At 39.7% G+C, this 23,510-nt stretch overlaps 1 protein-coding gene across 3 annotated transcripts in view; it reads left to right on the top strand.

The window, feature by feature from the left end:
- GNPAT (glyceronephosphate O-acyltransferase) overlaps positions 1 to 23,051 on the top strand; it is a 47,531-nt gene extending 24,480 nt beyond the window's left edge. For 2 of the 3 annotated variants that reach the window (XM_060191994.1, XM_060191992.1), the window contains 11 exons: positions 211 to 286; positions 1,065 to 1,216; positions 1,335 to 1,465; positions 7,826 to 8,049; positions 10,203 to 10,445; positions 13,427 to 13,506; positions 14,719 to 14,856; positions 20,380 to 20,476; positions 20,857 to 20,950; positions 22,102 to 22,163; positions 22,556 to 23,051. In XM_060191994.1, coding sequence (XP_060047977.1) covers positions 211 to 286; positions 1,065 to 1,216; positions 1,335 to 1,465; positions 7,826 to 8,049; positions 10,203 to 10,445; positions 13,427 to 13,506; positions 14,719 to 14,856; positions 20,380 to 20,476; positions 20,857 to 20,950; positions 22,102 to 22,163; positions 22,556 to 22,599 — 1,341 coding nt within the window. In that variant the 3' untranslated portion in view covers positions 22,600 to 23,051. The remainder of the gene's footprint in view (positions 1 to 210; positions 287 to 1,064; positions 1,217 to 1,334; positions 1,466 to 7,825; positions 8,050 to 10,202; positions 10,446 to 13,426; positions 13,507 to 14,718; positions 14,857 to 20,379; positions 20,477 to 20,856; positions 20,951 to 22,101; positions 22,164 to 22,555) is intronic. The other variant, XM_060191993.1, reaches the window with a different exon arrangement.
- Positions 23,052 to 23,510: the final 459 nt, after the last annotated feature.

Here is a 23,510-nt window from a genome sequence, read left to right as displayed (position 1 = left end):
CCACAGCAATAACCCTGGTAGCAGAAAAGAAATGTGCAGAACTATAGTAGTAATTTACTCTGTAGCACTCTCTTTAAGTTTCATTGTGAATAGTGTTTGTTCAGTGGGCGGGGGAGGGATCTCGGGAAATTGAATCAAAGAAGCATTTATCACTTTGAGAGTAGGCAATGGGTTTTGTTTTGTTTGTTTTGTTTTGTTTTCTCTTTAAAGAATGGTTATGCTCCTGTTGAATTTTTCCTCGAAGGGACAAGAAGTCGCTCTGCTAAAACATTGACCCCTAAATTTGGTAGGTCCCTGCATTTCTCTGAAAGACAGCTACTGGATGGTTTCACTTATATGCATAATATAAAGATTTGAAACACAAGAACTTATTTTTAAAATGTCAAACTTTTGCTAAGTTTTGGTGAACTATGGTGGTTATTTTGGGGAGGGTGAGACGGGGGGAACAGAACTGTGGTGGTTGGGTGCAATCTGGAACTATACTCCTAGAATCTTACAATCTTGTAAAACACTATTAAATCACTAATAGAAATGAATATAGTCCCTTAGAGATTGAAGGGAAAAATCTAAAAAAATCTAACGGCTTCAGATGTATCATTATAGCTGCAAAACAGAACTAGATGCTTTTGTACAGTCTATCTCGGGAGTTGGGTGTCAGCAGGATAAGCGCATGTGTCGAAGCACTAGAACCTGCGTAAGAATCCCAGTTCGAATCCCTGTCTCCCCACCTGCAGAGGAGTCACTTCACAGACGGTGAAGCAGGTCTGCAGGTGTCTGTCTTTCTCTCCCCCTCTCTGTCTTCCCCGCCTCTCTCCATCTGTCTCTGTCCTAACAACGACAGCATCAATAACAACAATAATAATAACTACAACAACAATTTTAAAAAAACAAGGGCAACAAAAGAAGATAAATAGATAAATATGAAAATACTTTAAAGAAGTATGCCTCTTCAAGTCTAACTATTTACAGTTATTGACTAGTATTTACTTTTAGTGTCTTCCTGTTTCTATACCCTTGTGCGTCTTACTCTTTAATATGTATACAAAATTTCCCTTTATTTGTAGGTCTTCTGAATATTGTGATGGAACCATTTTTTAAAAGAGAAGTTTTTGATACCTATCTTGTTCCTATTAGCATCAGTTATGACAAGATAATAGAAGAAGCCCTTTATGTATATGAGCTCCTAGGGGTTCCCAAGCCTAAAGAAACTACAACTGTACGTAAAGGATAGCCAACCTTGATTTTATAAGAACTTAGTAAAAATGCTAGTTAACACAAACTAATTTTTGAATTTACTCCTTTTATTTTTCTTTTTTCCGTTGTGATATTTTTAGGGGTTATTGCGAGCCAGGAAGATTCTCTCTGAAAATTTTGGAAGCATTCATGTATACTTTGGAGACCCAGTATCACTTCGATCTCTGGCAGCTGGAAGAATGAGTCGCAGCCCATATAACCTGGTTCCAAGGTACTAGGCCAATGGTTTCATAACTAACAAGCATGTATGAAAATCTGAAAGTATAAATTATGATTCTTGAGTTGACCTGTCTGAGATTACACATTAGGGAAGCAGAAACTTCATTTATGTATTTGTAAGAATTATGTATTATGGGGGCTGGGCAGTAGCAGAGTGGGTTAAACGTACATGACAGAAAGTGCAGGGGCCGGCATAAGGATCCCGGTTCAAGCCTCCAGCTCCCCACCTGCAAGGGGGGGTCGCTTCACAAGTGTTGAAGCAGGTCTGCAGGTGTCTGTCTTTCCCCCTCTGTCTTCCCCTCCTCTCTTGGTTTCTTTCTTTCCTACCCAACAACAACAGCTATTAACAACTACAAGGACAACAAAATGGGAAAAAATGGCCTCCAGGAGCAGTGGATTCGTAGTGCAGGCACTGAGCCCCAGCAATAACCCTGGTGGCAAAAAAAAAAGAATTATGTATTTGCCCAAAAGAAAGTTATCAGTGCTGGGAGTTGGGCAGTAGCGCAGTGGATTAAGGGCAGGTGGCGCAAAGTGCAGGGACTAGCGTAAGGATCCCAGTTTGAGCCCCCAGCTCCCCATCTTCAGGGAAGTCGATTCACAAGGGTGAAGCAGGCTGCAGGTGTCTATCTTTCTCTCCTCCTCTCTGTCTTCCCCTCCTGTCTCCATTTCTCTCTGTCCTATCCAACAACAATGACAATAATAACTACAACAGTAAAACAACAAGGGCAACAAAAGGGAATAAATAAATATTTAAAAAAAGAAAGTTATCGGAAAAAAACATGTATATCAAATATACAGAGTTAGATAGTACCCATTCTTCTCAGGGGAAACAGTACCTTACTAATGTACAAATGATAGGAAATAAGACAAGTTTTTTTTTACAAGTGCAGGTATGAGAGTTGTTGAATACTGTTGGTAAGTCAGTCAGAGTGTGTACTAGTGTTTTTTTCCTAAATATTATTTAATCCTAGAAAAAGGATTGTATAATAATAATGAGTGGAGTGAGTCTCTGTCTCAGAAAGATATAGTTCTGTTTTTGTTTTTTCATTACCAGAGCTTCACTACTTCAGGCTGACCTGGAGAGAGACAGAGAAGGAAAGATATTACAGCACTGAAACTCCCCTCAGAATGTGGAAGCCATAAGAGTGACAAAGCAGGTGTCTTCCTAGATGACCTGTTTGGATTTTTTTATGTTGTTGACACTGAAGCTTCATTACTCCACTTTTTTTTTTCTTTTTTGTCTCCAGGATTATCACTGGGGTTCGGTGCCATCACTACGAATCCATTGCTCCTGGAGCCTATCCTTCCCATTTTTGTTGCCCTTGTTGTGGTTGTCATAGCTGTTGTTGGATAGGACAGAGAGAAATCAAGAGAGGAGGGGAAGACAGAAAGGAGGAGAGAAAGATAGACACCTACAGATCTGCTTCACCGCTTGTCAAGCGACCCCCCTGCAAGTGGGGAGCCAGGGGCTCGAACCGGGATCCTTGAGCTGGTCTTTGCGCTTTGCACCATGTGCACTTAACCCGCTGTGATACCACCCTGCCCGCCATTACTCCATCTTTTTCTATCTGAGTTTTTCAGATAGAAAGACAGGCATAGAGGAGGTCAACAGTAGGACATGGGTTAAGTGCACATGGCATGAAGCACGAGGACCAGCATAAGGATCCCAGTTCGAACCCCGGCTCTCCACCTGCAGAAGGGTTGCTTCACAAGTGGTGAAGCAGGTCTACAGGTGTCTATCTTCCTCTCCCCCCATCTCCATTTCTTTCTGTCCTATCCAACAACAGTGACATCAATAACAACAATAATAATAACCACAAGAACAATTTTAAAAAAACAAGGGCAACAAACGGGAAAAAAATGGCCTCCAGGAGCACTGGATTCGTGGTGCAGTCACCAAGCCCTAGCAATAACCCTGGAGGCAAAACAAGAAAGACAGAGGCATAGAGACGGCACCAAATATTCCTCCAGTGTGGTGGAAGCCAGGCTCAAACACATAGCAAAACGTGCACTATCCAAACGAGCTATTTTTCTGGTTCTATTTTTTTTTTTAACATTTTAGTTATTTTTCATGAGAGAGATTCAGAAAGAAAGATACAGTGAGAGGGAGAGAGAGAGAAAGACCAGAACACTGCTCAACTGTGGCTTATGATGGTACTGAGAGTTGAACTTGGTATCTCAGAGCATCAGTTTTGAAAGTCTTTTGCATAATCATGTGCTGTCTTCTCAGCCTGACTCTATTTGTTTTTTAAAGTGGAGCAAGAATGTTATTTAAATGGAAGTACAAATCAGGGGTGTCGGGAGGTAGCTTCGTGGGTTAAGCACACGTGGCACAAAGCTCAAGGACCAACTTAAGAATCCCGGTTCTAGCCCCCCGGCTCCCCACTTGCAGGGGAGTCACTTCACAGGTGGTGAAGCAGGTCTGCAAATGTCTGTCTTTCTCTCCCCCTCCCTGTCTTCCCCATCTCTTTCCATTTCTCTGTGTCCTATCCAACAATAACAATAATAACTACAACAATAAAACAAGGGCAACAAAAGGGAATAAATAAATATATATTTTAAATTTTTTTAAAAAGAAAAAAGTACAAATCAGTAATGTAAAAGATATAAACTCCAAAGGAGTTTGGAGTGGTCTATCCCAAGATAGGAGAGGAGAGAGAGAGCCATCCACATGTGGTGCTAGGGATAGAAATTGGGACTTCATGCCTGAGAGTCAAATATTCCATCCACTGAGCCCCCTCCTAGGCCACTATTTGTTTTCTTTGTTTATTAGAGGAAAGAGAAACAGCATCATTTTGGCACATGTGATGCTTGGGATCAAACTCAGTATCTCATGCTTAAGGGCCCAAGGCCTCATTCACAGTGCTACTTTCTGTGCTGCTTGTTTCTTTAACCAGAACACTGTTCAGCTCTGGCTTAATTCAGCTCTATCAGGGACTGAACCTGGGATCTCTAGCGCCTCAGATGTGAAAGTCTACTAATGACACTATCTTCCCCTCTAAGAAGGTTATAGTTTTATTGACAAATCTATTAGGTTCATTCAGGATGTAGGTACAGATACACATTTGGGCACTCTTAATTTAGAAAAATACACCTGGTGAAATAAAGGAGATGGAAACCATATTCCTTTTTTTTTTCTTTTTTTGCCTCCAGGGTTATCACTGGGGCTCCATGCCGGCACTATAAATCCACTGCTCCTGGCAGCAGTTTTTCCATTTTTCTTTTTATTTTACTAGATAGGACAGAAATAGGGAAAGAAAAAGACCTGCTTCACTACTTGTGAAGTATCCCCCCTACAGATGGGGAAGCCAGGGGCTCAAACCTGGATCCATCTGTTGGTCCTTAATCTTAGTACTATGGGCACTTAGCTGGGTGCACCACTGCCTGGCCCACCCAGAAACCATATTCCCATTGAGACTAAACATAACTGCATTATCATTCATAACTATGTAGTACCACCAGCCCCAGTACAGCTAGAGGCCTCACTATCTGCTTCATTATCAGAAGCCAGGTGGCACAAAGAAGCACAAGGACCAGCGTAAGGATCCTGGTTTGAGCCCCCCAGCTCCCCACCTGCAGGGAAGTCAATTTACAGGTGGTGAAGCAGGTCTGCAGGTGTCTATCTTTATCTCCCCCTCTCTGTCTTCCCCTCCTCTCTCCATTTCTCTCTGTCCTATCCAACAACAATGACATCAACAACAACAACAGTATTAACTACAACAATAAAACAATGGCAACAAAAGGGAAAATTAATAATAAAAAAATAAATAAATAAACTTAAAAAAAGAAAAGTAAATAAACTAAATAGCCTATCCATTGCAGACATGGGTAACTATGAAAACTAATCAGTGTATTATATAAAAGTGGTGTTCAAAGATCTGTATATTCTTTTTTCTTTTATTTCTTTATTTTTTTACACTCAACAGTAAATACAATAGTTTGTACATGCATAACATTCCCCAGTTTCCCATATAACAATGCAACCCCCACTATGTCATTTATCATCCTTCATGGACCTGTATTCTTCCCACCCACCCACCCCAGAGTCTTTTACTTTGGTGCTATATGCCAATTCCATTTCAGGTTCTACTTCTGTTTTTTTTTTTTCTTCTGATCTTGTTTTTCAACTTCTGCCTGAGAGTGAGATCATCCCATATTCATCCTTCTGTTTCTGACTTATTTCACTCAACATGATTTTTTTCAAGGTCCATCCAAGATCGGCTGAAAACGGTGAAGTCACCATTTTTTACAGCTGAGTAGTATTCCATTGTGTATATATACCACAACTTGCTCAGCCACTCATCTGTTGTTGGACACCTGGGTTGCTTCCAGGTTTTGGCTATTACAAATTGTGCTGCCAAGAACATATGTGTACACAGATCTTTTTGGATGGATATGTTGTGTTCCTTAGGATATATCCCCAGGAGAGGAATTGCAGGGTCATAGGGTAGGTCCATTTCTAGCCTTCTGAGAGTTCTCCAGACTGTTCTCCACAGAGGTTGGACCAATTGACATTCCCACCAGCAGTGTAGGAGTGTTCCTTTGACCCCACACCCTCTCCAGCATTTGCTGCTGTTACCTTTTCTGATGTATGACATTCTCACAGGAGTGAAGTGGTATCTCATTGTTGTCTTGATTTGCATTTCTCTGACAATCAGAGACCTGGAGCATTTTTTCATGTGTTTCTCAGCCTTTTGGATCTCTTCTGTGGTGAATATTCTGTCCATGTCCTCCCCCCATTTTTGGATGGGGTTATTTGTTGTCTTGTTGTTGAGTTTGGCAAGCTCTTTATATATGTTGGTTATTAAACTCTTGTCTGATGTATAACATGTAAAGATCTTCTCCCATTCTGTGAGGGGTCTCTTGGTTTGGGTAGTGGTTTCTTTTACTGTGAAGAAGCTTTTTAATTTGATGTAGTCCCATAGGTTTATACTTGCCTTAGTCTTCTTTGTAATTAGATTCATTTCATTGAAGATGTCTTTAAAATTTCTGCAGAAAAGAGTTCTGCCAATATTTTCTTCTAAGTATCTGATAGTTTGTGGTCTAACATCCAAGTCCTTGATCCACTTGGAATTTACTTTTGTATTTGGTGAAATACAGTGATTCAGTTTCATTTTTCTGCATGTTTCAACTCATTGTTTCCAACACCATTTGTTGAAGAGACTCTGATTTCCCCATGTAATAGTCTGGGCCCCTTTGTCAAAGATTAGATGTCCATAGGTGTGGGGGCTCACTTCTGGGCTCTGAATTCTATTCCACTGGTCAGTTTGTCTATTCATGTTCCAGTACCAAGCAGTTTTGATGACAGTGGCCCTATAATACAATTTGAGATCTGGGAGTGTGATGCCTCCGGTTCTGTTCTTTTTTTCTCAAGATTGTTTTGGCAATTCTAGGTCTTTTCTGGTTCCAGATAAACATTTGTAGCATTTGTTCTTTTCTCCTAAAAAATGTGCTTGGGATCTTGATGGGGATAGCATTAAATTTGTATATGGCTTTGGGTAGTATATTCATTTTGATGATGTTAATTCTTCCAACCCATGAACATGGAATATCTTTCTACTTCTTTGTGTCTTTTTCAAAGATATGTGTATTTAAGACAGAGTAGTTCAATCTACTGGAAGAGACATGAGTTTTCACAGATTTTTTTTTTTCTTGGAAACTAAAATAAGAGGACACTAACTCCTTGAGTTATCACCCCTCAAGAGCATATCTTAGGCTGAGGAGATAACCAGAAGGGTAATACAACAGACTTTATGCAGAGGCTACAAGTTCAAGTGGATGGAATATGCTATAATAGAGCAAAGGTATATTCTTGCAATGTGACTTGCAATGAAAATTCAGTGGCATACAATACAAAAAGCCTTTTTTTCTTTTTCCTTGACAAGAACACTGCTCAACTCTCCTTATGGTAGTGCTAGTGACTGAACCTGGGACCTAGGACCTTAGGCCTGAAAGTCTTTTGCATAACCATTCTGCTATTTCCCTGACCTAGAAGTTTGAATCCAGCACTCCTAGAGACCATTTTTCTTCTTCTTTTTTTTTTCCACGATGTCAGAGAGAAATTGAGAGGAGAGGGGAGGGGGGAAGGATGAGGTGGGTGAGAGAAAAAAAGGAAAAATAGGAGATACCTGCAGACCTGCTTCACTACTTGTGAAGATTTCCTCTGCAGTTGGGGACCAGGAGTTTGAACCCAGGTCCTTGTTCATGGTAACATGTATGCTCCACCTAGCACACTACCACTAGGCTCCTCATCTAGAAGCCTTTGTAAAAAATATTTTTTCCCACTCCATCCCCATTTTGGTTTGTCTAAGTAGCAGTAATATCATTTGTTTTTCTGTATTCTTCCTTTTAGATATATTCCTCAAAAACAATCAGAAGACATGCATACGTTTGTCACTGAAGTTGCATACAGAATGCAGCTTCTGCAAATTCAAAACCTGGTTTTGAGTCCATGGACCCTAATAATTGCTGTTCTGCTTCAGAATCGACCATCCATGAACTTAGATGCTCTGGTAGAAAAGACTTTATGGCTGAAAGGTTTAACTCATACCTTTGGAGGGTTTCTCACTTGGCCTGGTATGTATGTGATGAAAATCCTTCTTTTTTTTTTTTTTCTGTTTCTTAATTTGTAAAAGTTTGTATGAAAACCTGCATAGGACTTTGAGCATCATATTGCTGAGAAAGAAAAAAGAAAGCCTGATCTGTTTAGAATTATCAGTACTATATTGGGAGCTTGAAATTTATTATTAAGACTTGTTATTTTCAAATTTCTTTCTTCCTTTTTTAAATTAAAGGAGACATTGACAAAACCATAGGATAAGAGGGTTTGGGGGAGTAAGGCAGTACAGGTTAAGCGCAGGTGGCACAAAGCACAAGTATAAGAGGTTTTTTTGTTTTATTTTAAAAAGTCTTTATTTTTACTTTTTTATTAATTTATTATTGGATAGAGACAAACAGAAATTGGGAGGGGAGGGGGATATAGGGAGGGAGAGAGACATCTGCAGCCCTGCTTCACCATTCATGAAGCCTTCCCCCTGCAGATGGGGACCAGGGGCTTGAACCTGGGTCCTTGTGCACTGCAGTGTGTGTGCTTAACCAAATGTGCCACCGCCTGGCCCCTCTTTCTTCCTTCCTTTGTTGTTAATATTTCCGGAAGGCTCCAGCTGGCCGGGCTTGCTTCACAGCGGGTAACAGAGACGCGGAGACAACAGCTGGGCAGGGAAGCTGTATTTCTTTATTCAGGAACAACGATTCATAAATTAAGACAAACTAATCACCAAACAGAACTCTGCTGTCTCTTTGTGGCGGCGCAAGCACTCTCTCTCTTACTCTCGAACTCAGGAACCCTCCAACTCTGGAACTCTTGAACTCTCGCACTCGGGAACCCTCTGAAAACTCCTCCACTGTGGAACTCTCTTACTCTGTAACCCTGAAACTCTCGAACTCAGGAACTCAGGAACTCTCGGACTCAGGAACCCTCCCTCGGGGTTCTTTGGGGTGGGGCCAAGCAGGCCCGCGAAATTAACAGGACTCATCCAATTCTCTTGGCGGGGGAGGGCTAGAACAAACCAATGTAAAGCATACGACCTTCCTTCCTTCCTTCCTTCCTTCCTTCCTTCCTTCCTTCCTTCCTTCCTTCCTTCCTTCCTTTGTTTTGTTTAGACAGAGGCTGATAGAGACCATAGCATCCTTCAGTATAGTGGAGGCTGGGCTCAAACTTGGGTTGTACATACGGCACAGTAGCACACTATCCATGTGGACTATTTTGCCAGCCCCAGTTTCTTTGATATAGAATTATAGAGACTACATTTGGTAATGAAAGTCTCTTAAGAATAGATTTTTTTTTAATTTTTTATTTATAAAAAGGAAACTTTGACAAAACCATAGGATAAGAGGGGTACAGCTTCACACAGTTCCTACCACCAGAACTCTGAAACCACAGTCTGGGTGGTGGTAGGAGCAGTGCTCTGGTAAGAAAAAGAAGGAGGAAGGGAGAAAGGAAGGAAGGAACCACTGTCCTAAAACATCCTCCCCATGCAGTAGGCCAGGTATGAGCTTTGGTCACACACATAGCAAAGCACCACACTATCTTCATATCCTCATGATTTTCTTTCTTTCTCTCTCTCTCTCTTTTTTTTCTTTTCTTTTTTTTTTTTTTTGAGACAAACATGAATTAAATCATGTGCAAAGATTTTAATAACAGTTCAACAATCATATGTGATTTTCTTGTCATATAACTTATTATTATAGAAGTTGGGACATCCCTGGTTCCTTAGGTAGTGTTGGATTTCAGAGTGAGAACTGGTGTGCATTTCAAAATAGTTAACAAATTTGGGGTAGATAAGGTAGTTGATTATAGGGACGAGTTGTGGCACACTTGGTTAAATGCACACATTACAATGTGTAAGGACCCAGATACAAGACCCCGAGTCCCCACCTGCAGAGGACAATCTTCATGAACAGTGAAGTAGTGCTGCTGGTGTCTCTTTCCCTCTCTGTCTTCCCCCCTCAATCTCTCTCTGTACTATTAAATTAAGTAACTAAAAAAGATAGTGTATTGCATGTCCTTGGAGAGAGATTTGATTTGTGAGTGAAAAAATTTATGAGAAAAAAGAAAGAAAATAAACATCTGTCATGTTGTCACCAGCATTGATGCAAACTAGACGAAAGCCTCCTAGCAACCTCCTATTGCTTTATCATCTTTCTGAATGAATTGTTTCTGTGTTTAGATAATGAATCTGCTGAAGCAGTTATCCAGTCCAACATCCTTCTGCATTCCAACATTGCCAGCCTTGTCAAAGACCAAGTGATTTTGAAAATGGACTCCGGAGACTCAGAAGTAGTCAATGGACTTATTTTTCAGCATATCACTCTTCTCATGTGTTCAGCATACAGGAACCAGTTGCTCAACATTTTTGTCCGTCCTTCCTTAGTAGCTTTGGCATTACAAATGACTCCCAGGGCCAGAAAAGGTAACTTTTGAGAATTCAGTCTTGAATTTTGTAAAAGACCTATGCATACAGTTCCATGCAGTCCTGTGTGTAGACTCTGGGAAGGAATGGAATTGTTTCCCTAAAAATGTGTGAGAATTTGGTGATTGGAAGGGATCTAAGAAATCATCTCCTTTTTAAAATTTTAAACTTTTATTTATTTATTTATTTAAAGACAGAAATTGAGAGGGAAAGAAAAAGAGAGACACGTGCAGCACTGCTTCACCGCTCTTGAAGGTTCCCCCCTGCAGGTGGGCACCAGGGGCTTGAATTCAGGTCTTTGAACATGTTATTTTGACCAGGTGTGCCACCACCCAGCCATAAATTATTTTACTTTTATAAATAAGGGAAAATAGGCTTAGTAAAGTTACATGCTTAATTAGAGATATATCTGAAATGAGCAGTTTTTCATTTCCTGGTCTGATGCTCTTTTCTGCTTTGTTTATTTGACAGTAGCAGACATGACACTAAAGACAGGAGTTCTGGAGTTATTACTAGATACATAGTAACATTCTGTATGTAATAGGGAATATTAAAAAATGAGGAAAACACAGTTTTTGTTCACAGGAACCTAAATTCAGCATTAGGGCTTTTCTACACAGATTACACAGGTTCTGCTTTAATTAGTATGTAATATGAACTAGACAGTAGCATTATTGTCTTTGCTTTTCAAAGCTTTGGAGTTAATACTTTAAAAAAAAAAAAAAAAAGCTATGTTTGAGTCACCCAAAGACACCAGGTTCAGTTACTAACACCACCATAAATAAGCCAGAGCCGATTAATGCTCTGGAAAACTAAAGAAAGAAAAAAAGTCAGACTTAGGAAGCCACTGAATGTGGTCTACAAAGTTACATGGTAGATAAAGTGTTCGACATGATGTTTTGAGTTCGATCCCCAACATTGCATATGCCAGAATGATGGTCTGGTTTTCTCTCTCATAAATAAATTTAAAAATAAATAAATAAATAAATCTCATAAATAAATCTAAAAAATTAGGGGCCGGGTGGTGACGCACCTGGTTGAGTGCACATGGTATAGTGCACAAGGACTTAGGTTTGAGCCCCCAGGCCCCACCTGCAGGAGGAAAGCTTCATAAATGGTGAAGCAGGGCTACAGGTGTCTGTCTCTCTCCCTCTCTATCATTCATTTCTGTCTCAGTTTGTGTCTCTATCTAACAAATAAAGATAATAATAAAAAAAAAAAAATAGGGAGTCAGGTGGTAGCGCAGCAGGTTAAGCGCAGGTGGCAAAAAGCGCAAGGGCCGGCATAAGGATCCCAGTTCGAGCCCCTGGCTTCCCACCTGCAGGGGAGTCGCTTCACAGGCGGTGAAGCAGGTCTGCAGGTGCCTGTCTTTCTCTCCCCCTGTCTTCCTGACCTCTCTCCATTTCTCTCTGTCCTATCTAACAACAACGACATCAATAACAACAATAACTACAACAATAATGAAAAACAACAAGGGCAACAAAAGGGAAATTTTTAAAAATTAAAAAATAAAAAAAAAATCTAAAAAATAAATTAATAAGAAAACCTCACTGAACACGTTTAGCCCTGTAAGGAACCTTAGACCCAGTTTCTGTGTCTTCATTTTATAAACAAGGAAACAGACTCAAAGGTAGGTGATTAAGATACAGAAAATGGAAATATTGGTCTTAGGAGTTAACTTACACAGGAATTCATGTACCACTAAGGATCTTCTAGCATGCTATAAATACCTTGAAGTTGGAGGTAACATTTTATATCCGTGTGTGTGTGTGTGTGTGTGTGTGTGTGTGTGTGTGTGTGTGTATTCTAGGGTATCACTGGGTCTCAGTGCCTGCATTATGAATCCACTGTCCTGAAGGCCATTTTTCCCATTTTTGTTGCCCTTGTTGTTATTATTGTTATTGCTGTCACTATTGTTGGATAGGACAGAGAGAAATCAAGAGAAGAAGGGAAGACAGACACCCAGACCTGTTTCACCGCTTGTGAAGCGACCCTTCCACAGGTGGGGAGCTAAGAGCTCGAACCAGGATCCTTATACCAGTCCAAGTGCTTCGCCCCATGTACACTTAACCTGCTGCAATATGTATATTTTTCTAGTGAGAAAGTTATTTGCATATGTCAGAAAGATGAAGAAACTTCTGTAGTTGGTAGGCAAGGTAGACTCTCCATGTCAGGAGAATAGGAGTATTTTTTAATGTTGTATACCAATATATTTTAATGCTAAAGTAAAGACATAAGAAAATGTGAATCTGGGAGTCGGGTGGTAGCGCAGTGGGTTAAGCACACGTGGCAAAAAACGCAGGGACCGGCGTGAGGCTCCCAATTCGAGCCCGGCTCCCCACCTGCAGGGGAGTCACTTCACAGTGCAGGTATCTATCTTTCTCTCCCCCTCTCTGTCTTCCTCTCTTCTCTCCATTTCTCTCTGTCCTATTCAACAACAATGACATCAATAACAACAACAATAATAACTACAAAAATAAAACATGGGCAACAAAAGGGAATAAATAAATATTTTTTTAAATTGTGTCTTGCTCATTATCAGATTGAATTATCAGATTAGAGGCCAGATTGTACTTTTTAAAAATATTTTATTTATTGGATAGAGACTGAAAGAAATTGAGAAAGAAGTGGGAGATAGGGATAGAGAAAGACACCTGTTGTACTTCTTCACCACTTGTGAAACTTCCCACCTATAGTAGGGTCTTGAACCTAGGTGCATTGTAACGTGTACTCAATTGATGTGCCATCACCCAACCCCCAGATTGTTATGTAGATTCAACCTTTGAAACTATACTAGAGTATAATTAACTCTGTAGGTAAATTTTGGATTGGCTATAATATCCTTTTATGTGACCTTAATTCTTGACTCTGGCTTGTGAATAATATTCCTTTAAAATAGTACATTTTAGAATATTATGGACTTTGTGGTATCACCTGAAAGTTTAAAAACCAGTATAATGTTCTGTAATTACTGTTTCCAGAGGATGTCTACAGTTGCTTTCGCTTTCTACATGATGTTTTTTCAGATGAGTTCATCTTCCTCCCAGGAAACACACTAAAGGTAAATTTTTATGACCAGAAAGCAAATGTGTTTGCAATGTGAGTTCTGAAAATATTAGTTGTGGATTCAAAAATATGTTTTCCCTTTTCCTAAGTGCTACATGAAACTTGAACACTCACAGTTCAGCAAACTGTTAATTTGATTTTTGATCAAGTTTAATCAGCAATTTAGGGATTAACTTAAACCATTAGAGCAACCACAATTAAGAAACCCAACTTTTTTTTTGAAAATTTACCAACCAGCACTGGGGAGACAGCATAATGATTATTCAAATGATTGAGGCTTTGAGCTCCCATCTTTAATCTCCAGCACTATTAGAAGCCAGAGTTGAACAGTTCTTTGATTAAAAAAAAAGAAAAAAAAAAACAATCATTGAGTTGGCAAAAATAGCTCACTTGGATAGTGCTCTGCATTTCCATGTGCACAATCTGGGTTTGAGCACAGGCCTCCTTCCTCCCATTCCATTGGGGGACACTTCAGTGTTATGGTCTGTTTTGTTCTTATTCTCTCTCTCTCTCTCTCTCTCTCTCTCTCTCAATATTTTATATGTTCATTAATGACAAAGATAGGAGGAGAGAAAGAACTGGACATCAGTCTGATACATGTGCTACTGGGGATTGAACTCAGGACCTCCTAACTTGAGAGTCCAGTGCTTTATCCACTACACCATCTCCGAGATCATGTCTTTTTTACTCTCTGTTTGAAAAAGTCATTTGGACCAATGAAACCACTGTTCAGACAAAAATATATGCCAACCATTATACCTTTTCCTGATAAAAATTTGTTTAGTGGGCCTTTTGCTTTGAAATGACAGAGTGTCTGGTGGTACAGACATGAGATTTAAGGAATCAGATTCCCAGAGATGGACTACTGATGTCTTAGGATGAGGGAGGACAAACCAGGGTAGAGAGAAAATAAACTAACTTTCTGTGTACTGTGGTTTAAAAGGTTTTATTCAGTAGAGATTGCAAGTATTGCATCACCTGGGTCATGATTTCTATATGTTTGCTATGTATTTGCTGTGTTTGAGGTTCAGCATTCAATTGTTAAAACGGTTCTTCTCTGGCCATTAACAAGTGGAACCATTGAGAATGTTTGTGGAATTAGCTGATATCTTGTACAGAGCACACATGGCTGCACAGACTAAAGTCAGCGGCAAACCCATTAGCCTAAATTAATGAATACCTTTTTGTCTTTTCTCTCATCTTCCAGGACTTTGAAGAAGGCTGTTACCTGCTTTGCAGAAGTGAAGCCATACAAATTACAAGGGACATCCTAGTTACAGAGAAAGGAAATACTGTGTTAGAATTCTTAATAGGGCTCTTTCAACCTTTTGTAGAATGTTATCAGGTATGTAAATTTTCACAAGTTTTTCACCCATCTCAAATGTAACTAAGACTTTTCCTCCTTGTACTTATTTCTGGTCTAAAGAGCAACTCTTTCCTAGGTGAATCGTAGCACTAAAGAAATTAATAGTTTCAGGAGTCTGTCAGTAGTGCAGTGGGTTAAGCACACATGGCACAAAGCACAAGGACTGGTGTGAAGGTCCCGGTTCGAGCCTCCGGCTCCTCACCTACAGGGAGGGTCAATTCACAGGCTGTGAAGCAGGTCTGCAAGTGTCTCTCTTTCTCTCCCCGTCTCTGTCTTCCCCTTCTCTCTCCATTTCTCTGTCCTATCCAGCAACAACGACATCTACAACAACAATAACTATAACAATAAAACAAGGGCAACAAAAGGGAATAAATAAATAAATAAATAGTAAAAAGAGAAAAAAGAAATTGGGAGTCGGGTGGTAATACAACGGGTTAAGCACACGTGGTGTGATGCCCAAGGATTGCCGTAAGGATCCCGGTTCTAGCCCCCGGCTCCCCACCTGCAGCGGAGTTGCTTCACAAGTGGTGAAGCAGGTCTGCCAGTGTCTATTTTTCTCTTCTCTTCTCTGTCTCCCCTCCTCTTCTAATTTCTCTCTGTCCTATCCAACAACGACAGCAACAACAACAACAGTAATAACCACAACAATGATAAAACAACCAGGGCAACAAAAGGGGAAAAAATGGCCTCCAGGAGCAGTGGATTTGTGGTGCAGGCACTCAGCCACAGCAATAACTCCAGAGACAAAAAAAAAAATTAATAGTATCAATGATTTGACCTCTCAGCTAAGACCGCTTCCTGCATACAGGCAACTATGTTCCTTACTGACTGACTAAATACCATTAGCACAATATGCTACAACCCAAGAATCGTCATTTATCTTACATCTTTTGTTCATAGTATGTAAAAAGTGTACGCTAGGGGACCAAGTGGCAACATACCTTGTTGAGTTGACCTACTATAGTATAAAAGAACCCAAATTCAAGCCCTTGGTCCCCACTTAAAAGAAAGAAGCTTCACAAATGGTGCAATAGTGCTGCAAGTATCTCTCTCCCTTTCTACCTCTCTACCTCCCCCTTTCCTCTAGATATCTTTTTTTTAATTTTATTTTTTCTTTTTTATTTAAGAAAGGATTAATTAACAAAACCATGGGGTAGGAGGGGTACAATTCCACACAATTCCCACCACCCAATCTCCATATCCCACCCCTTCCCCTGATAGCTTTCCCATTCTCTATCCCTCTGGGAGCATGGACCCAGGGTCATTGTGGGTTGCAGAAGGTAGAAGGTCTGGCTTCTGTAATTGCTTCCCCGCTGAACATGGGTGTTGACTGGTCGGTCCATACTCCCAGTCTGCCTCTCTCTTTCCCTAGTAGGATGTGTCTCTGGGGAAGCGGAGCTCCAGGACACATTGGTGGGGTCTTCAGTCCAGGGAAGCCTGGCTGGCATCCTGATGACATCTGGAACCTGGTGACTGAAAAGAGAGTTAACATATGAAGCCAAACAAATTGTTGAGCAATCATTCCAAGCTTGGAATAGTGGAGAGGAAGTGTACTTCTACTTTAGTGTACTAAACTCTAGTGTACTTCTGCTTTCAGGTATATATTTTGCAGTAGTTTATGGATACGTGTGAATATATGCTCTCTCTCACAGAAACTGGTGTATATCTAGGTTTTGGGACTTTGTTAGAAAGTGAACCACCTGAGATGGAATTAGAGTATCCTATGAAAGGAAAGGTCTCACCCGAATAATGAAGCTGAAGGGTTGTCATTCCACACGTTAAGTCTCTGGACACAGTCTGAAGTGAAGCATGTTGAGGTGGCAATCGTTGTGTTGGTTAGGTTGTGATTGGCAGATGCAATAGTATTTGATATGGATTGGGAGAGGAATATGGGAAAGTGGTTCTAGCACTGGGGGAAGTAGAGGCTCTATAGTGGAGATGTGAGGTTCCTGCTGTCTTAGGGTTCAAAAAGACAATCGATAGTTAATGTTATCATCACATTTTTTGGTAATTGGGTTAACTTTGAAAAGTCCTTTAGTTAGGGTTTGCTGTACAGTACCCAGTATCTTGTATATAGCTGTGCTATTGGTTGCTTCTGATCTACTTGGTCTAGGCTTTTGAGAGAGTCTGCATATCAATTACACAGCCTATATATTAAAAAGATTCAGTTTGTGTTTTGAAAAACTTCAAGACATACAATTAATTTTCCCCCTCTCGTATTAACTAGTGATTTATATGACTACATTTTACTAGGAGTGTACATAAACACCATTCCCACCACCAAAAGACTATGACCCATCCCTCCCACCCACTCCCACCCCCCACTGGCCCAGGAAGATGCATGTCTACCCCTCACCACAGGGTTTTTACTTTGGTACCCTACTTACAATTTGGTCAGGTCCTGCTTTTAGTTTCCCTTTCAGATCTTGTTACTCAACTTCTGTTGATGAGTGGGATCATCCCATACTCATCTTTATTTTTCTGACTTAGCTCACTTAACATAATTCCTTCTAGCTCTGACCAAGATGGGTCAGAGAGGGTGGGTTCATTGTTCTTGATAGCTGCATAGTATTCCATTGTGTATATATACCACAGCTTTCTCAGCCACTCATCTGTTGTTGGGCACCTGGGTTGCTTCCAGGTTTTAGCTATTATGAATTGTGCTGCTATGAACACAGGAGTACACACCTCTTTTTGGTTGGGTGTTATGGAGTCCTTGGGGTATAAGCCCAGGAGAGGAATTACTGGATCACATGGAAGGTCCATGTCTAGCCTTCTGAGAGTTTTCCAGACTGCTCTCCACAGAGGCTGGACCAATTTACATTCCCACCAGCAATGTAAAAGGGTTCCTCTGTCCCCACAACCTCTCCAGCATTTCTTGCTGCTGTCCTTTTTGATGTATGCCATTCTTACAGGAGTGAAGTGGTATCTTAGTGTTGTCTTAATTTGCATTTCTCTGACAATCAGTAACCTAGAGCAGTTTTTCATATGTTTGTTAGCCTTTTGGATCTCCTCTGTAGTGAATGTTTTGTTCATATCCTCTGCCCATTTTTGGATGGGGTCATTTGCTTTTTTGGTGCTAAGTTTGCTGAGCTCTTCATATATTTTGGTGATTAGTTTCTTTTCTGATGTCTGGCATGTGAAGATCTCCCATTCTATGAGGGGTTTCTTTGTTTAATAGTTTCTTTGGATGTGCAGAAGCTTTTCAATTAGATGTAGTCCCATTGGTTTGTTTCTGCTTTAGTCTTCCTTGCAATTGGGTTTGATTCATCAAAGATGTCCTTGAGGTTTAGGTGGGAAACTGTTTTACCAATGTTTTCCTCTAAGTATTTGATTGTTTCTGGTCTGACATCTAGGTCTTTGATCCATTTGGAGTTGATTTTTGTTTCTGGTGAGATAAAGTGGTTCAGTTTTATTCTTCTGCATGTTACAACCCAGTTTTCCCAGCACCTTTTTCCATTTAATGCTTTGGGCCCCCTTATCAAAGATTAGATGTCCATAGGTGTGGGGTTTCCGCTAGATTTCTATCTCCATCCAACAAGTAAATAAAAGTATGTATATATATATATATACACACATGTATATATATATATACACGTGTATATATATATATAATTTTATATATATATATACATGTGTGTGTATATATATATATATACACATGTATATCTATGTTAGTACTTAATGTGAGATTTGCATAATATGTAAAGTCAGTTATTTAAATTATTAAATGTTAATGTTGGAAGGAGCTCTGCTGAACTCTGCTGAGTAGTTAAAGAGAAATGAGGGTTGGCCATAATCACCCTGGGTCCATACTTCTACTGGGTGAAAGAATAGGAAAGCTATCAGGGGAGGGGATGTGATAACAGAGTTCTGGTAGTGGGAATTGTACCCTCTTATCGTATGGTCTTGTTAGTATTTCCATTTTATAAATAAATAAATAAATATGGGGGAAAAAGAAATGGGGGTTGAGAGCTATCAGAATAGCTTGCCTGTATACTGTGCAGGCTTTGCCTTTCATGCATCCCAAGTTCAAGCCCAGCCCCCACCATATTGGAAGAAGTTTCAGTGTTGTGCTGTCCCATCTGTTTCTCTCTATCTGAAAAAGTTGGCGTAGAGTGGTAAAGTCCTGGAGATGACCAGGAGAGAGAGAGATTATTGGGTTAGATTAGTTGCCCATGAGAAACTGTGAGAGTATTTAAAAAGTGACAGAGAGTTTAAGATGGAAGCTGTTAGGCAGATCTTGTACTCTCTGGTTCTCAGCTGTGCACTGGTTAGAGGCCTAGGACTGACTTCCATATAGAGTAGTGCTATAATCAGTATAATGATCTGTGGTAGCCTCCATTCACAAATGCTACCACTTAGTAGTTGGCAACTTCTACTTCTACTGTTAAGCACCTTTCAACCTGACACTGTTGACTGGCTACGGAAGAAGGGCAAACGCTAGAAGAAGAAAGCACCTTTCTGTGGTAAAAATAATCAGTCTCTCTCTCCCTCCCCTACTCCCTCTCTCTATCTCTCTCCCCAGATCACTGTACAACTTTGGTTTATGGTGGTGTAGGGAGTGAGCATGAAATTTCAGGGCATGAAAAATTTGCATAGCCATTATGCTATCTCCCCTGCCCTATAATCATTAAATGTTTTTTTTCCCACCCCCTCCTCCCCTAGCCCATTAAATGTCTTAGAAGCTAACAAAAAAAAAAAAAAAAAAAAAAAAGGGCCTCTCTTCCTAGGCAGAATAAAACAGAATAATCTAGGGGCCAGGTGGTGGCATAACTGGTTAAGTGCATGTGTTACCATGCACAAGAACCCAGCTTCAAATCCCTGTTCCTCTCGAGCAGGGAGAAAACTTCACAATCAGTGAAGCTATATTGCAGGTATATGTTGCCTGTCTCTCCTTCTTCATCATTTTTCCCTCTCAGTTTCTGCCCTATCAAATTAAATAAAGTTAATATGTGTGTTTGTATGTATGAAATCACATATATTAAAATCATATATATACACATATATATTCTTCCAGTTTATCTTATTGGGAAGATAATGATTTTTAGAACAGTTGTTGAGGCTTGGGTACAATTTATTATTTCCCCAATGATAGGTGTCTGCAAAATGCTCCTACTTCAAGTGCATTTAATTTTCAGCCTATTGAAGTAAAAAATTTCATTTCAAGGGCAGGGGTAAATAGCATAATGGTTATACAAAGAGACTCTCATACTTGAGACTCCAAAGTCTCAGGTTTAGTCCCCTAGACTACCATAAACCAGAGCTGAGCAGTGCTCTGGTTAAAAAAAAAAAAAAAGAAAAGAAAAGAAAATTCCATTTTAATAAATGTCAATACTATTTCAGACTTTTAAAATTATAAACAGTGATATAAATACCAGAAAAACCTTTAAAATGTTATAATTTTATGTGCTCAAACTTGGGAGGGCAGTGTAAAATATTTATTGCTCTATTGTATATGATTCCCTCTTCTTTTTCTCTCATCCTCCTTGTTAAAATCAGATAATTTGCAAATACCTTTTGAAAGAAGATGACTACTTCACTGAGAAACAGTACCTTGCTGGAGTTAGAATTTTCACAAATCAGCTTCTCGATCAAGGTTAGTCACACCTCCATGTGCATGTGGGTGATTTATTTATTTTTTTAAATTATTTTTTAATATTTATTTATTCCCTTTTGTTGTCTTTTTTATTGTTGTAGTTATTATTGTTGTTGTTATTGATGTTGTTGGGTAGGACAGAGAGAAATGGAGAGAGGAGGTAAAGACAGAGAGGGGGAGAGAAAGATAGACACCTGCAGACCTGCTTGTGAAGCGACTCCCCTGCAGGTGAGGAGCCAGGGGCTCGAAACGGGATCCTTATGCCATTACTTGGGCTTTGCACCACATGCACTTAATCCGCTGCACTACTGCCCAACTCCTGGGTGATTTCTCTTAAGGACAAAAACACTACTAAATCTCACTCCTCCCTTTTATTTTAGGTGCTTCACAGTGTTATGATGTATTATCTTCTGATGTACAAAAAAATGCCTTAGCAGCTTTTGTGAGGCTAGGTGTGCTAGAGAAGAAGAAGATGTAAGTATTGTGCAAGATTCCTGGGGTGTTGAAGGGGCAGTTACAATGAATAATAGTTGAGTACAAAATCAAAAAAGAAAAGCAAATGCATATAAACTAATAAACATTGTGTTTCACTTACGCATCTCCATTTATTTTCCTTGTCTGCTTATTAGTTAACATGAATTACTATTCAAATTTTATGTGGCAGTGAGTAAAAGTGGTGTCCACAGGGTAAACAGATTAGTTAAGGTCTATTGCAGCAGAGTCAAGGACTCAAAAGAGATAAGTGAGAGGGCTTTGGGGACACAGTTACATGATAGTGAGGATAACTTCAGTTGATAGAAGTGGTGTGCAGACACCATAGGGAGATAAGAAATTACATGTGTATGCAACTTCTGTCCTACATATCATTTCCCCCCAGTAAAATGGTTGGGGTGAGGTGTAGTGGTGTTGAAGCAGAGAAAGGACCACCATTTTAGCTTTTAACTAGTGAAATTTTTATTTTAATCATAAGAGCTTTGAGGGGAGTTGTATGGTTGTGTGTATATGCTTACATACATACACATGAGTAGATACATTTAAGAGTAATAAAGGTTAATGGGTAAACTCCACCAGTATGCCTCTCTAGTGAGCTAAAGAATGATGCAGGGAGCTAGGAATTAAGATAAGAACAAGGGCCCTTTCAACTACTTGAGACTGCCCTTGAAGGAGACTGTTTAAAAACAGGCATATTAGGCGTTGGGCAGTAGTACAGTCAGTTAAACGCAGGTGGCGCAAAGCGCAAGGACCGGCTCAAGGATCCCGGTTCGAGCCCCTGGCTCCCCACCTGCAGGGGAGTCATTTCAGGTCTGCAGGTATCTGTCTTTCTTCCCCCTCTCTGTCTTCCCCTCTCCATTTTCTCTCTGTCCTATCCAACAATGATGACATCAGTAACAATAACTACAACAATAAAACAACAAAGGCAACAAAAGGAAATAAATAAATATTTAAAAAATTAAAAATAAGTCATATTATGGAGCCAAATATGTAAATTCAGTGGTAGAGTGCATGTCTACTACATATAAGGCCCTGGGTTTATTCTCAAGCACACACAAAAAATATATAAATAATGAAAGCTGTCTCTTCCTTTTGTGTATGCATTGAGAAAAATTGTTACTTCTTTCTTCTAGAAATAATGACTGTATATTTTATGTGAATGAACCTGCCACAACAAAATTAGAAGAAATGCTTGGTATGTACAGTTTAATAAAATGTGATTGATTTTCTCATTGTATTTATCAACATACAGTAGAAGAAAAAGGTATATTCTGACACTGGGTAGGGCATGTCTCTCATTCTATGAGAATTATGGAATGTGAGATTGATTTCTTGACTATGAGTGGCAAATTTAATGTGGGCATGAACATAGTAAACTTGAAGTTCAGGAAGTATGACTGATTGGATTCAAATCTTAACCTTACCCAACTGGGGATTGCTGACCTTCCCATCACTTCAATTGAGATGCTGCTTCTTTTCCTGCAAAGGAAACCGGCATCTCCACTGGTCAACCTTAAATGCTTCTGACAGTAGCTTTAACATGAAAGGCAAGTTCAATGTCATTTCATGAGCATTTTTCCCCCCTAGGTTGTAAGACCTCGGTAGGAAAAACAATAACTGCAAAACTTTAAGAATCCCAAGCAGCTATGGAAGATGTGGTCACATTATTACTGTAATCTAAGGACTCAAACAGGAAAGTGAAGAAAGAGACCAATCTTCATAAAACTTTGGATTGGTGGACTCAGTGGACAAGAAGAGATGGTCAATTTAAGCATCAGTGTGATACTCTTCACAGTGGATAAAAAGGCATTTGTATCTAACTCTGTATTTTAAAATAAACAGTCTTTTGGAAATGTTTGGAAAAACAAAGTACAACTCCTATTTCATTAAAACTTCAACTTGTTACACATATTAAACTTTTACTTTGATTTCTGAAAGTTTTTAGAACTATTCTCTAAAATCCTTAGGTTCACCATTGTATGATTTTTTAATTGAAGTGAAACACATTAGTAAAATTAAATATCAATAAATGTAAATAAAAACATTAGTGTCTGTAGCTATTAAAATTACTGAAAAGGGCATATCTTATGTTTCTTTGTTTAAATTTTTTGTTGTTGTTATTGGATAGAGACAGAGAGAAATTGAGAGAGAAGGAAGAGAGACACCTGCAGACCTGCTTCACCGCCTGTGAAGTGGCTCCCCTACAGGTGGGGAGCCGAGGGCTTGAACCAGGATCCTAACCAGGATCCTAACCAGTCCTTGCGCTTTGCGCCACATGTGCTTAACCCGCTGCACTACCACATGACTCCCATCTTATGTTTCTTTTCACTTTCTTTAAGGTTACCACAAACAAGCACAAGTCTGACAGGTATATGTAAATTATCTAGATGACATATTTTTCCTGCCACTCCTGAGCATTAATAAAACTGAATATGCAGTAGCCAAGAGGTGGAGAACCTGGTTAAGCACTCACATTACAGTATGCAAGGACCCAGGTTCAAGCCCCTGGCCCCAACCTGCAGAGGGAAAGCTTCACAAATGG

The sequence above is a fragment of the Erinaceus europaeus genome, chromosome 6, assembly GCF_950295315.1.
Source record: "Erinaceus europaeus chromosome 6, mEriEur2.1, whole genome shotgun sequence".
NCBI lineage: Eukaryota > Metazoa > Chordata > Mammalia > Eulipotyphla > Erinaceidae > Erinaceus > Erinaceus europaeus.
Note: the sequence above shows the minus strand (reverse complement) of the source record. Positions and strands in the feature narration are given on the sequence as shown.